Genomic DNA, 16,323 nt, shown 5'->3' with positions numbered 1-16,323 from the left:
TTTTTATAGCGGCATTTAATGTACATGTAAACGCTAGTCAAATTGTTGGTAGTGTATTCGTGTCGAAAGTGAAAATCGCATCTATTTGATGAAATAATTTCTTCTTCAACGGTTCATGCATTATTTTTGTATTATTTGATAACCAATCACATTCACGTTGCATGTTTGCATGAAAATGGTTATGTATTAGTGAATTGTAAGGGCGATGCAACATGCGAGGTCAGTGCGCGATCACGTGACATTATTATTTGTAAACAAACATGCTCCCCGTGTAACACGTGTCTGAATTATCCTTTCAAAGTGTTATGAATCTTTCAATCACTATTTTATGATATATTTCTTTTTGTTTTTACAGGGGTTAAAAAATTTTGTTACAGCTAACTAGCCCAGGACTTTTTGGCAGGAGGATTATACTAGCCCTGTTTCAAGAACTGCTAGCCCATCAAAACCAACCTGCTAGCCCAAGTATCACTTACAAATCACTCAGGGTTTGCTGCATAAGACGCTGGGAATGTGTGTCATGTTTTGAAGGCATTTGTACACTATAATTTAATAAAATAAAATACATAGTCTCAGGCTTTTCATCCTCAACAACCGACCTTGCCCACGGGAATCTTTCATTCCATGTCGCTATGAACCTTCTTTTTCGCTTGTCCAAATCGTACTTTCTATTTTTTTTTAGATGTATCAGCCTCATAAGAATCCCCTTCATTTGCCGATTTTCGTGTTGAACTTGAAGTTGATGAAGTTTCTGCGCTTGCCTTAGTAAAATATGTTGATATATTTTGTTGCATTGACATAGTTTCGTGCTCCCTGCTTAAACAGTTGTCCGACAAGAGTCTAGACGGATCAATACCTATCAATACATTATACCCCCCGGTACCGTTAATTGAAAAACTCGACAGAACCAATGAAAAATATCCCCGTTATAACATATAACGAGAAATCGATATTGAAAGTACAATAACTGCGATCAATACATGATACCGGGCCACCCGGAGTTATTTGTTCTATTATTAAAACATGTTACTGTGCATGAGGTGAGAACCTGTACAAACCAGTTCAAATTCTTGGAATCCCGGATGACGTAATTGAATCTGATTTGCTAAGACAGAAAAGTGATGAAGGGATTTTCCACTTTCTATTTTAGACACGCCAAGATTTTTTTGTTACTAGTCCGTCGGGCATACTGGGTTATAAGTTTTGGTTGCCCGAGACGTAAATGTCTAGTCCCGGGCGTCGGGCTAGTGGATTTTTAAAGCAATTGCTTTCATGCCGTCGCGTATGGCCATCTTTGTGACCCAGATCAGAGACTCCGCCCAGATCAAGCCATAGTATTTTGTTAAACAGGCTCCTGGTCTGTCATTCTTAAACACCTATGTATGTTTTCTAATGCAATACATAGCTTGAAACTTTTGAAAAACGTTAGTGGATTTAAGAAAGTTCAGCATACGTTCTTGTAGATGTATTTTTGTATTTAGGGGGACAACCGTTTGACTATCAAAAAAACATAGACGTCCGAGTGAAAAAAAATGCATTTTTATACCTGCGATTCCGTTTTCCGTTCGTACGATGTTTCAACAAAATATGGAATCATTTCAGTTGTTGATTTAGTATTGAAAATTTGACTGAATTATCTTTTATAATATACGGTTTAATTGGTGTTTTTTTAAGAAAGAGGTCAGGTGCTCTTGTTCATTCATAAAATTGTCGTTCATTCATAAATTTATCGTAAAATCAAAATCACTACACAGGTTATCAGGTTATACGTAGTGTCAAATGATTACCTGTAATCTAAAAATAGACAAAGTTAACTGACCTATTTTGTTGATTTGTTTGCGCAAATAATTTGGAGGAACGAAACCCTTGTTGAAACACATAACAATAAGTTTGTTTTCCTTTTTTCACTGGGGTAAAGCTGATGACCGTAACTGCATTCACGGTCATCCCAAGATGTCGGACGAAAAATTAGGTCAGTTTCTGTATTGTCTGTTAAAGTGTTTCTATATCATTTTCTTTACAAATCATACATTGAAACGATGTAAATTTATAAAAGAATCACTCGGAAATCACTAATTACTTCCGAAAAATGTGCATGAAACGGGAAATTCGATTTGAAAAAATCGTTAAGATGACCGTAAATCATAATCAAAATATTTTCAAGATGACCGTAACATAAAACAAGGATGACCGTGATTGGTAAAAAGATGACCGTAACTTGCAAAGGATGACCGTAATTTGTAAGGACTGACTGTAATTTATGTAGGACGATCTTAACTTTTATAGGATGACCATCAATTCTAAGAAATATCCATATTGTATTCAAAGCTTTTTTGTTGAGTTTGTCGATCTCAATTGGGATATAAATATGTTTCATAAATTTCTTTTTTTAAACTATAATATAATTGGCCGTATTTTGGATTTATGACAATGATAGTTAATTTGCATATTTCTCGTAAACAATGAAATATGTATTGAAAATGACGTTAAAATTTTAACACAAATTGACAGCGATACGACGAAAATGTGAAGAAATATGAATTTGTTCCTAGTACACGGATGCCTCATCAACACTAGCATTTTCTATGTTTAGTGGACTGTGAAAATGGGATAAAACTGTAATTTGGCATTAGAATTAAAAAGATCACACCATAGGTAAATTGTGTACTAAGTTTCAATTTTATTTAACTCTAAGCTGGACAAACGGACAAACAAACGGACGAACGGACGAACGTACGCACAGACCAGAAAAACTTAATGTCAATAAATGGAGCATTAAAAACATTAATAATACATACGAATATTTGGTAATCGAGCCCATGTGTATGGTTTCAGAGGAAGCAGATTAAAATCTTAATTTGTCTTGATATATGCAGGCGGAGACACTTTTGAAATAGAACAAAAGAATCGAAGCTCTTTGTTTATCGAGAAAGCGATAAATGTTTACTGTAATGTTTGATATAGTAACAAAATTTTAAAAAAGTTAATAGAAACAAATAAAAGGTCAATTTTCTTCTCAATTACGAAGTGTTTTATTTTAAAAACCCCATTTGCATAAGTTTTCAATGTATCTATTACAAAGTAATGCAAAACAATAAGATATCAAGTCGGCGACATGGTTATCTCACAGGCGCTTGGGTCTATGATACAGATTTTTTTTTTTTTTTTTTTTTTTTATTAAATATTAAATTTTCTATATTTATAATACATATCTATCACTTCTGTGCATGTTTCACCTAGTTTCGAGTGATTTAAACGACCCAGAAAAAATACCCAATTTTACTATCCATACTAATGATACAGATTTTTTTTTTTTTTTTTTTTTTTTATTAAAATATTCAATTTTCTATATTTATAATACATATCTATCACTTCTGTGCATGTTTCACCTAGTTTCGAGTGATTTAAACGACCCAGAGAAAATACCCAATTTTACTATCCATACTAAGAAACAAAAAGGCAACTAACTCGACGCCATTTTTCTGCTTTCTATAAATAAATAGATTGACCTACCTGGATTCCCCAACGATTTCTCTGGGAAAACGTGCCTTCCTTGCCGTCAGATCGCACACATCGTTGATATTTATCAAATTGGTATTGTTCGTAACATTTTTAGTCCATCTCCAGCATATAATAAAAAGATTTTAACTATTTTGACTAATTTCAAATTTACGTGCCCGGAAGTTGACTGTTTTTCCCGAACTTTTGTTAAAGGGAAGTAATATTTTCCCAGACTTTTTCGGAACATCTCTCCAAGTACGTAAGAAAATAACAAAGTGATACGATGACTTCCGAACTAATACTATATGTTAACAAACAGATATGATGAACAACGAACAATATCAAGCCCCTCTTTTGATTGTTAGTGGTCATAATCTTTTAATTTTCAAAAATCACACAGTTTTGATTTTATGTTAGAAAGGGGAACTGCAAAATTTGTAAATATTGCCCCCCCCCCCCCCCCCCCCCCCCTTTTTTTTTTTACTTCAGTTAACATGACCCATGTTTTGTAATAATTAAAACAAAGTCAATAACATTTTCGTGGAAAGAAAATATTAGTCAATTTCCTTGCAAACCCCCCCCCTCCCCTTTTCCACCAATTAAATAAAAATATCAGATCAAATGGTCAATGGCTTAATTTTTTTTTGATTCCTATCATAAGTCAATTTTGTGTTAGTATTTGTATATTCATAAATTATCATGAATCAATGTTTTTTTAGTAACTTCCTTTGGTTGAATTGTCATCATTTCAGACTGAATATGATGACAGATTCTTTTCCGGCAATTGGAAAGTTGCGCCTTTTTTGTAAAAGTTCGGAAAGCATCGTATCACTTTATTATTTTCATACGTACTTGGAGAGATGTTCCGAAAAAGTCTGGGAAAATATTACTTCCCTTTAACAAAAGTTCGGGAAAAACAGTCAACTTCCGGGCACGTAAATTTGAAATTAGTCAAAATAGTTAAAATCTTTTTATTATATGCTGGAGATGGACTAAAAATGTTACGAACAATACCAATTTGATAAATATCAACGATGTGTGCGATCTGACGGCAAGGAAGGCACGTTTTCCCAGAGAAATCGTTGGGGAATCCAGGTAGGTCAATCTATTTATTTATAGAAAGCAGAAAAATGGCGTCGAGTTAGTTGCCTTTTTGTTTCTTAGTATGGATAGTAAAATTGGGTATTTTCTCTGGGTCGTTTAAATCACTCGAAACTAGGTGAAACATGCACAGAAGTGATAGAAATGTATTATAAATATAGAAAATTGAATATTTTAATAAAAAAAAAAAAAAAAAAATCTGTATCATAGACCCAAGCGTCAATCTATTTATTTATAGAAAGCAGAAAAATGGCGTCGAGTTAGTTGCCTTTTTGTTTCTTAGATATAGGAAGATGTGGTGTGAGTGCCAATGAGACAACTCTCCATCCAAATAACAATTTAAAAATTAAACCATTATAGGTTAAAGTACGGCCTTCAACACGGAGCCTTGGCTCACACCGAACAACAAGCTATAAAGGGCCCCAAAATTACTAGTGTAAAACCATTCAAACGGGAAAACCAACGGTCTAATCTATATAAACAAAACGAGAAACGAGAAACACGTATATATTACATAAACAAACGACAACTACTGTACATCAGATTCCTGACTTAGGACAGGTGCAAACATTTGCAGCGGGATTAAACGTTTTAATGGGCCCAAACCTTCTCCCTTTTTCTGAAACAATAGCATAACATCACAACATATAAAAACATACGATAAAATATCAATTAGCAGACTTAACTCAATCAAAAAACGTATGATTACACAAAGAACGAATAAATTTGATCTGCGATATCTGAATACAAATGCACAGTTAATTAAATATTAGAGACTTTAGAATGGATAGTAAAATTGGGTATTTTCTCTGGGTCGTTTAAATCACTCGAAACTAGGTGAAACATGCACAGAAGTGATAGATATGTATTATAAATATAGAAAATTGAATATTTTAATAAAAAAATAAAAAAAATAAAAATCTGTATCATAGACCCAAGCGCCTGTGGGTTATCTAGTTGTCGGTTTTGATTATATTCCTGCGGAAAGTTTACGCAATAGCATATGTATAGACCTGTTATTTAAACTTATTTCATTCTGCTTTCAAAATGGTAAAGTGCCTGATTTATGGTTAAATGGAATTATTAATCCTATTCCAAAAAATGATAGTGGTTGTAAATTCGATCCTATGTCATATAGAGGTATAACTATTCTATCTATCCCATGTAAAATTTTTGCTGACATTTTAAATAAGCGTTTGAATAAATGGCTTAATGAAAATGAAATTTTATGTGATGAACAGAACGGTTTTCGAAAAGGTAGAAACTGTACAGATCATGTTTATGTATTAGATAATATTGTTAAAAGTAGAAAAAATGCAAAAAAGGATACATTTGTATGTTTTGTTGACGCAAAGAAAGCATTTGATACCGTTGATAGAGACTGTCTAATTTTTAAATTGAAAAAAAGTTGGTATTAGCGGTATATTTTTAAATTGTATTACTTCTTTATACAGTAATGTTAATTGTGCAGTCAGAGTAAATAACTTTATGACATCCTTTTTTCCTGTTGCTCTTGGTGTAAAACAAGGCTGTGTTTTATCGCCGACTTTATTTTCTATCTATGTAAATGATTTAGTCTCAGATATTAGAGAAGCAAATTGTGGTATTCAAATAGATGACATTATGGTCTCTATGTTATTATATGCTGATGATATTGCATTGATTGCACCTGATGCAGAGAAACTGCAAAAGCAGTTGGACATTTTAAATAAGTGGTGTGAAAAGTGGAGATTAACTCTAAATAAAAACAAAACCAAAATTGTTCATTTTAGAAATAAATCTGTAATAAGAAGTAATTCTCAGTTCAAATGTGGCGAACTTTGTCTTGAATATGCAGCTTGTTATAAATATCTTGGTGTACTTTTGAATGAATTTTCAGATAATTCTATAATTGCCAAAGAATTGTATAAATCAGCTAATAGAGCTCTTGGTGTTATTAAAGCCAAATTTTGTAAAACTGGTGGTATGAATTTTGATGTATTTACTAAATTATATGACACTTTAGTCAAACCCATTTTTACATATGCTTCCGGTGTATGGGGCATTAATATACATAATTGTATAAATAATTTGCAAAACAATGCTTGTAAATTTTTCTTAGGCTTAAGCAAAAGAAGCAGCAACTTAGCTGCTAGAGGTGATATGGGTTTTTTATCAGGCGATGCACTACTGAAAGTTGAAGTTTTTAAACTTTGGAATCGTCTAAAATGTGACAATACTAGTAATATATGTAAAAAGGTTCATACCTGGGCGATTAGAAGAAAATCGTCATGGGATTATAGAGTTTTACAGTTAGCTCGTAAATATAGTTTGATTATAAATGTAGAAGATGAAATTAATATGAGTAATGTATGGGACTCTATACAAGTTTTTGAAAAAGAATATTGGCACCATGAAGTATGGAATGATAAAAATAATGTCAATGGTAATAAATTAAGATTTTATAGATTGTTTAAAACTTGTATTGGTACGGAGCCTTATGTAAAGGTAGTTAATAATAGATGCCACCGACGTATTTTGTCACTATTCAGAGCTGGTTCGTTACAACTTAAAGTTGAAACAGGTCGATATGCTAGACCACCAGAACCTCTACAAGACCGTTTATGTATTTTTTGTGATAGTAGCCAAATTGAAGATGAAAAACACTTTCTTTTTAATTGTTGTTTTTACTCTGATATCAGACATGAATTATATGCCAAAGCCTGTCTTTTAAATGTTGATTTTGAGAATTTATGTGATGTTGAAAAACTTCGTTATCTTATGTGTAATGAGAATATGGTTCCTCTTTTAGCTAGTTCCCTTTATCATATGTTTTATCGACGAAAACATTTCATCTAGAAATTATATATGTTTTGTTATTTTTAATTTATTTTTTTTAATTTACGAAATACTTTTTAAATGTATCAAAGCTGTCCTTTTATGTATGTATTAGATGTTTGTTTTAATGATAGTGTCTCATAAGTCGTTTTCGGCTGGCATCCTTTTACATAAATGTTGGGTTCTTATGACTTTATGTGTATATATATATATTGATATTGTAATGGATGGTGACACTTTAATAAAATAAATCTTATCTTATCTTATCTTATCTTATCTATAAATTGGATGTAGAAAATGTATAATTTGATTTTTTTTTCCACGGACGGAGAACATATCAATATTTTAGTTCAAAAATTTTCGTGTCTGCCCTTCCATTATGTGACTGAATCGTGAAAAAAATCCACAAAATAGGTAAAGATTGTATCGGAAAGAGAAAGTCGAGTGCACCTTTTTATGTTAGGGTATGTTTGGTGTATATTTTGCTTACAAAGCAAGAGTATTTGATATAGCATATCACTTCAGATTCTGTCATTTTTATAAATCAAAGCTACAGGTTGATTTTATAACGTCAAAAAATCACAGTACGAAAAGATGAAATGTATGGGTCAAGTGAAATACCTATCTAATGAATCACAAAAACAGAGTAGGTGTGTTCGAATAGCTATTTTTTTTTCTAAAAGTACTTGACGTCAGTCTTTTAATTTGGATGATGAAAATGGATATCTTCGAAAAAAATATGACTTTCTTGTGTGTGATAACTAGGGTTTATAATCTTCAACCACTGAAAATGTTTAGTCGGCCCTTCCAAGGCACAAAATATTTAATTAGAATTTTTTTAAACGCTTAAGAATTTTACAAAATTCCACCTGACATCCGAACAGACAATATTTTTAAGTTAAATCAATGCAGACAAGATCATTAACTGATGCTCATTAGCTAGTAGATACATTTGTCTTTTAAGATTTAACTGATATATAACGATCGATCGTAATGGTACTATGTGGATAAATTTATCAGTTTTCAAGAGCAAAATTGGCAGAGCGTCATCCCTACAATGGCTTCCATTTCTACGATTGTGAGCATGAACTGGCGTAATGGGGAGACAATTTTGAAGAAGTAGAATCCTGACTGTATGAATAACACTTCTGTATATATACAAATTGACAACGTTCCGCCTTGTGATACGCTATTCGTACAAGACTATTTTAAGGATCTACTGTGCTGGAGCTCACCTTCACTAGTTTAGCAGTATAATATTTTCAAAATAGTTCTGTTATTTTATTTGCACGACAAAATGGAAGACGATATAATAGCAATGGGTTTACATGCATGGCCTTACTTTAACCTATAATGGTTTACTTTTTAAATTGTTATTTGGATGGAGAGTTGTCATATTGGCACTCACACCACATCTTCCTATATCAATTGAAATTTTTAAAAATGTGTATTTATCATATGTCATTAAAAGGAATCCCAGAAATAAAAAAAATCTTTTGTCGAGCAGTTGGAGGCTGTGCACCGCATTTTTTTCATTATACTTGTGAGGTGTAATTTTATAGCGCTTTTGTAGCATGTCATTTTGCAAAGTCATTTTAAAATTTAACCCTCTACTGTAAAAAAGATACATATGGTAATCTTTGCATTTTAAGGACTACTTATTTCCTTCTACCTATAGGATAATACTATCATATTAATATGTTTATACCAACACGATTAATCATTTGATACAAAAAGGTAGTTATATAAATACGGATATTTCTTAGAATTGAGGGTCATCCTTTAAAAGTTACGGTCATCATTTACAAATTACGGTCATCTTAAAAGCAATTACGGTCACCCTTGTTATGAATCGCTGATTCTGTTACGGTCATCTTGATTGTGATTTACGGTCATCTGAGCGATTTTTTCAAATCGAATTTCCCGTTTCATGCACATTTCTCGGAAGTAATCAGTGATTTCCGAGTGATTCTTTTATAAATTTACATCGTTTCAATTTATGAATTGTAAAGAAAATGATATAGAAACACTTAAACAGACAATACAGAAACTGACCTAATTTTTCGTCCGACATCTTGGGATGACCGTGAATGCAGTTACGGTCATCAGCTTTACCCCAGTGTTTTTGTAATAACTCCGTAAGATTTATCGATCACCTTACTAATGAAATGGACCCGTCCAAACGTGATAGATGCCAAGTCCAGATGAAGAGATATTTACAATTTGGAATTTTCTAGTTTCATAGATTAAAAAAAGTACATCCTTTTTGGATATCATATTCAAAACTGGGTATGCATGACAAATGATGAAACCATTATCCTCGTCTTTCCAATGGACGAGTCTACTACGTTTGTTGACCCTCGACGGTCCACCGTGTTTGCAATTTTATTTCACATGTTTTCGAAATATTGAAGATCATTTTCACAATGTTTCCTGAAAATTGGATAAATATCAAAACTGTTTGTTCTTGTTCGTATAATGACGATTTAATGTCATGTTTGTCTGTGATGGCCCCTCTTTTCGGGATTGCATGAGAATTATAGTTATCTCGTACCGCATGAGGATGACACATATCAACTGAGCAATAATGTTTGGGACTTAGTTTTTAAGAAATGATGACAAAGTAACATTATGAAAATATTTTTAGTCAGCTGAAATATATATTTATTTTTTACATGTTTATGTCTTGTAAAATATTTTGTTTCTTTCCCGTTTTTCAACATTTGCGTCTGGAAAGTTGAAATGTTTTAACTGAAGTGTTAAATTTAAAGTAATTATGAAAATTAAATCAATAAAGGAAATTATTGCCCAGTTACAAACACTACTAGGGGATAATCCATAATAATTTGTCTTGGAGTTTATATGTTTCAGCACATGTATATTTGACCCCAACTTTAGCCTGGTAAATGTGTTGTCTCCTTGTGAAATATAAAACATATTAAAAATGACTTTCTGCTAAAGTCTTTAATTGATATAAAGTTAAAACCTTCTTAATTCTAACTAGACAACACTCCTGTCATGTTTAATTCTTATATATATGTGGATGAAAAAAAAGTCCCCAAAACATAAACATGGCAGCAATTGCTTTTACAGCCTATCAGGCTTTGATTTATATGGCATGGTATTGGTTGCAAAAATTTGATATTTTTCATTCAAATGCAATATTTTTCATTTAATTGGTATATTTTTTCATTTATATGCAATATTTTTTCATTTATATGCAATATTTTTTCATTTGTATGGTATATTTTTTCATTTATATGCAATATTTTTTCATTTATATGCAATATTTTTTCATTTATATGCAATATTTTTCATTTGTATGGTATATTTTTTCATTTAAATGGTATAATTTTTCATTTATATGCAATATTTTTTATTTTAATGGTATAATTTTTCATTCAAATGGTATAATTTGTCATTCAAATGCAATATTTTTTATTCAATTTGTATAACTTGTCATTGTAATGCAATATTTTTCATTCAATTGGTATAATTGTCGTTTTTTTATTTATATGCAATAATTTTTATTTATATGCAATAATTGCATTATGGGAAATTGTTTGACGTCACAAGGTCAAATTTGCAACAACGTTTGTGATTGGTCGATATAGTCGGGCAGCCCCTGCTTGACTCACATGTTGAAGTTGGCACGTTCTCTATGAACTCCCCTGGTTTGATTAGCTGTTGATATCTATATATGAGAAGGTAACGTTTTGTATAACTGTTTGCATTCCCCCTTTCTTTCTCAACACGAATGCATGACCAAGAATTAAAAAAACGCGTCGCCCCACTAACTAAATCTTGCGTTCATGCGAGTCCGGCATTGCAGGCTGATACTGTTAGTGTTACTGTTAGGATTATGTACCCTTGTGTTGATTCCATACTAAACATATGGAAAGTTTATAGAAAATCCATAGTCCAAATAATTATGACGTCTGGCAAGGCTATTTTGATTTTTTTTCTTGGACGCCTTCCTGCGACCAAAATAGCCTTGCCAGACGTCATAATTATTTAGACTAGAACATGGATCCACAGCCTTTTCTTTTTAATCTTGTTCCCTCAAATAAGGCAATTTAATAACTGATAGATATCGGAGTATTGCTCGAAATTTCCTCAAAACAAGTTTATTACTGTAGTTATAATAATGGTTAAAACAAATAAAAAATGAGCTCAAATTAAGTACACCTTTTAGGGTGCACTTGACTGGCTCAGCACCACTCCAGATGTTTGGGAATTTACAGGTTGCTTATATTTTTTTGTAAACAATTAATAAACACAAGCAAATTTTCGAAAAGCAAGTGAGTAATCTATGTTTGAAATTTTATAACAAAAATCTCTGTATTGAAGGCTGTGGATTTTCTATAAAATCTTGGTTTATTTGCCACAAAGTACTCGCTTTGTTTATAAAAAATCCGTAAACCAGAACTGGAAGTTGACAGCAGGTTCATCAGATGGAAACACTTGTTGGAAACAGTTGGGGTACATCTAATAACCAATGTAAAAAAGTGCCGAAATATGCACCACAATGGCCGTTTATGGAAAAATTGGAATGTGTTCTAGTTCCCATCTCTGAATCCCCGAATTAGATTTTTTTTCAACGTCCCACTGTAGTTAATAATTACTATATGTCTTTGCATATTTCAAAACATATTTTTCTTCAGGAATTGTTAGCTCTCTAGAACTTTTATTTGTCAGCATATTTTGTTCATATTTATACACATAATGCAAGCTATATATATTCATAGCCTCTCATACACCTTGTATCATCTTACAGCGAATATAGGTACTATCCAAGCAGGCGTGAGCGATTTTGATCTTACACGGTAACGACAAATCTTTCTTTTGTTCACATAATATCAATGTGACTACTTCAATCTAAACATAATTGCTGTTTTAAGAAATGATTTGATCGTAGCTTGACTAATTAGAGATGTCTCATTATTTTCCCAAAACAAGAGGGATTACTAAAAGCATGTGCAAATACTTGTAAAAGAAGTTGGCCCTCGTCTCATCCGATAGAATGTCAATGTGTGTGTATAATAAGTATAGCTGTTTCAATAATTGGCACTGAAATCTTTTCGATATTTTATCCCTAAAGAAGCCTTGTGTATGGTGTTTGGCTGACCACATACATCCTTATGTACGGTGCATAGTTAAGTTGTTGTACACCGTACACAAAAACTTTATTTTCATACTCGTTTATTACCCAAACAGTTTCAAAGAATGAGTAATCACAGGTAGCTTTATGATTGGTAACCATTACTGTTACCCTGTAATAGGTTTCTTTCAGATAAAACATGTAAATGTCTCAACAACTGTATCGAAATTGAAAGTGGGTGTTGACTTTCACAACTATTTGCGCATGTTATTTGTTCTTATTTGAATATCAAAGTTTTTTTATGAATAGGAAAAAATCGATGCAAAAATTATTTGGGAGCAGGAATTTCAAATGTTGAGAAATGTACATTGAATAATGAAAAAGCAAAACAAAGATTTCCGTTACCTTGTAAGGTCAAAATTGATCATGCCCGCTTGGTTAGTACCTATTTCCAGTGTACTGATGATACACGGTGTCATAGGACAATTTCGAATTTCGGCCAGATTCACTTTTATTTCAAGGAGAAATTGCCCTTTAATTATATGAATGGAAATTTGTTGTTTCCAACTTGTTAGCACTGACTAGAATAATGCTAAGTAACATAAAACTAAGATTAAGTTCAAATTCAGGTGGTGTCACTTTGACTGTTTCTGAGTTATGTCTTTTCCAATTTGCACTTGTTCACCACCTATTTAAGCATGACAATCAATCCATTTTGCCAGTGGAGGATCCATGTCATCAGACACAATCTTGTTTTATTATGCGACCACAAAAATATATTTAGGATCATAATAATGGTATGATGAAGTAATTGTTGTCCATGTTGTCTGCGTCGTTGTCCTTAGACACATTACGTTTCTAGACAATAACCATGATAACTTTAGTTTAAGTGTGGATCTAGATATGATTTTTTTTTAGAAGGTTCAATACCACAAGGTTGGGATTAATTTTGGATGATGGTCCCAACGGTTTTGGAATTCAGACTCAAAGGGGGCCAAAATAAGCATTTTTCTTTAAGTTATTACCATGAACTTAGAAAAATGCATAATATATATAAGATAAACACATAACAAATCAAAAACAAACAAACTGTGCGCATCAATGAATACATTTTATGATTTATAATCACCAGAGCATGAAATGAAGTACTATGCAAGCTTCCAAGTCATGCAAGTAATTCCAAAGTGTCCCATGTAAAAAGCATTATCGCTATTTTAGGAAATTTTCCTTTGATCTTGACTGGTGATTTCCTTTCTCAGCAGGAGTCAAGACAAGTGATATGAACAATGATGGCAAGAAACTAAATTAAATGAGGCACATGGATCCTAATGAAACTGACAATGTCGTCATAGTTACAAATAGCGATCAACAAATTATCATTGCAATTGGTCATCTCAACTGGATTGCTTTTCTCATTTTAGCCATATCATCTCAGGCGAGAAAATCAATCTTGTTGAGATGATCAATGATAATCTGTAAGAACATGTATCTAAATTATATGCCTTTTAAAGCTAACTAAAGCCTTTTCCTATTGATTTAGTATGGTTCATCAAAAATGATTTACTTTAATTAGAAAATGAGTTATTCAGTCCATGTATTCAGTTTCTGCGCAAAGTTTCAAAAATTCTCAAGTGCCTAATTAATATAAAAAGTAAAATATTAAATATTTGGTCAACAAATAACAAACATGTGTTACTAAACTATTAGGAATAAAAAGAGAGGAGACAACTCGCGAAAGCATGTGTAATCACACTGTGTGAGAAATTAACTAAGTTTCCACATCCCATGTCAGAATCTTTCATAATAAAGGTTGCAGTCTTGAAATTGACTGCTCCATAGGCTAACATGCAAAACAGCTGATCTTTGAAAACAAAAAAATAAAAAAATAAAAAATGCTAGCCTAATTTTGCTATATATAAAAAAAAATTCATGTTCATATCATGTATGTACTAATGTGAAATTGTGATTTAATCGAAAAAAAGGGGGTTCTTGCCACGAAGAATAAAAAGTGACGCAATCCTGAAGTCAAAACATTTTTTTCCTACTTTCTGTTTGCTATTTTTACTAGGCCGCACCACTTCCAGTAAACATGATATCCTTCCACTTTCATGGATTGATATCCCCAAAAGATGCAAGTCTATATATATGTTTCAATTCAGCATAAACCTACATGTATAATCAAACAGAAAAAATTGAGTTCAGAAAAAAATTCAGAAAAAAATGCACTATTTTGTTCCCCTCCATGTTTTGACATGCACCCGAAACTGGAGTTGTAATACAAGACTGCTACCTAAAGGTTAATACAGTCAAAAATTAAATACAATACTGACTGCCAATCCTGCCTAAAGTTTTTAAAATCTGACAAAGTCAAAGATGAAGCTTAGTAAGTTACAAAAATTACATCCTTGGTCCCTTGCTATTACACATTGGTGGGTTTTCATATAGCGCTCAAAAGTGACTAAAGCCCTCAAAATCCTAGCTTAGATCCAGATTCACACATGCATGTTTATTTCTCTGAAATGAAAATATTTAAGTTATACCCTTGACTGTTCAGAGTGTAAAATATCACTGATTTATACATAGAAATCTGATAAATTGCAGAATACTATACATGCTGTAGCTACAAATGCAACACCATGGATATTAGCTGTGAAATATTGGCTCATGTGATAGGTTTGATGGCTTAATGACATTCTTCTTTTTTTTGCAGAAGATGGCAACATACCCAGATCATGAACATGATGAAGAGCAAGAAGAGTCTATTTTTGAAATTTTTTTCCAAGACTTGGACGAAACGTTATCATATTGTGAAAATATCCCAGATAACCCTCCAAATTGTGACATAGAATACTTTCGCAACAGATTGAAAAGTGCAGTGGATGGCTTAAATTGTTTAGAATTTAATTTAGTTATAAATAGAGCTGATCAGAGCTTAATTGAGCAAATTCAAACCCTATTATCTTGTCTTCAGCCCCTGAGAGAACATTGGAGCACGATAGATTTTTCTATGCCATCTAGTTTCTTGAGCATTGTTGATGGAGCAGGATGTATTTCAGCGACTGATAGGCTGGGAAGGCCTCCTGCTTTTATATGCACCGACCAAGTGGAATATTTGTTTAAAATTGGTTTTAAGATAGGTGAAATAGCCAGAATGTTCTTAGTGCACAGAACAACACTATCCCTTACAGAAATGAAAAGTTTGCTGCAATATTGCAACAATATAGCGGCAATATTGCGGCAAACAAATTTGTTTGCAAGAAGTGTTTGCAAGAAAGTTGCAGGTTGTTGCAGCTACCTGCAATATTCCTGCAATGTTACTGCAACAAAATTTGTTTGCAAGAAAATTGCAGCAAGTTTGCTGCAATGTTGCAAGAAAGAATTTGTTTGCCAGAAAGTTGCAGGAACCTTTTCTTTTATTATTTAAGGAATGACTATTTGCAACAACTTTGCAAGAAAAGTTTCTTTAATAATGTCAGACATGTAGTAATGCACCAATATTTGAAGCATTTTAAAATATTACATTTTTAAAGATTTAAGGTTCAAATAATACACAACGTATGATTTCTTTGAACATTCAGTTGTGGAATTACTTCAAATTATCTAAATTTGTTATGGTCATACTTTATTTAACTCAGATAAATCTGGATATTTGAATAATTTATTTGAAATAATCTTCAAATAACAATTAATGCTTATAAAGAATTCCTAAACTGCACGTTTATCACAATTTTAGATATTTTGTAAGGAAAGAATACTTTGGTATTCATTTCAACAAATTTAATCTAAATAATTGAGTCATAATA

At 32.1% G+C, this 16,323-nt stretch overlaps 1 protein-coding gene across 1 annotated transcript; it reads left to right on the top strand.

Annotated features, from left to right (window-relative positions):
• The first annotated feature begins 11,336 nt into the window (after nucleotides 1-11,336).
• Nucleotides 11,337-15,944, top strand: LOC134726608 (uncharacterized). The gene is made up of 2 exons (XM_063591019.1): nucleotides 11,337-11,663; nucleotides 15,231-15,944. Exons 1-2 carry the CDS (start codon nucleotides 11,646-11,648, stop codon nucleotides 15,942-15,944), a joined length of 732 nt encoding a protein of 243 aa, XP_063447089.1. The 5' UTR covers nucleotides 11,337-11,645.
• The last annotated feature ends 379 nt before the right edge of the window (nucleotides 15,945-16,323 follow it).

The sequence above is a fragment of the Mytilus trossulus genome, chromosome 7, assembly GCF_036588685.1.
Source record: "Mytilus trossulus isolate FHL-02 chromosome 7, PNRI_Mtr1.1.1.hap1, whole genome shotgun sequence".
Classification (NCBI taxonomy): Eukaryota; Metazoa; Mollusca; class Bivalvia; order Mytilida; family Mytilidae; genus Mytilus; species Mytilus trossulus.
This window is presented reverse-complemented; position numbering and strand designations above follow the sequence as displayed.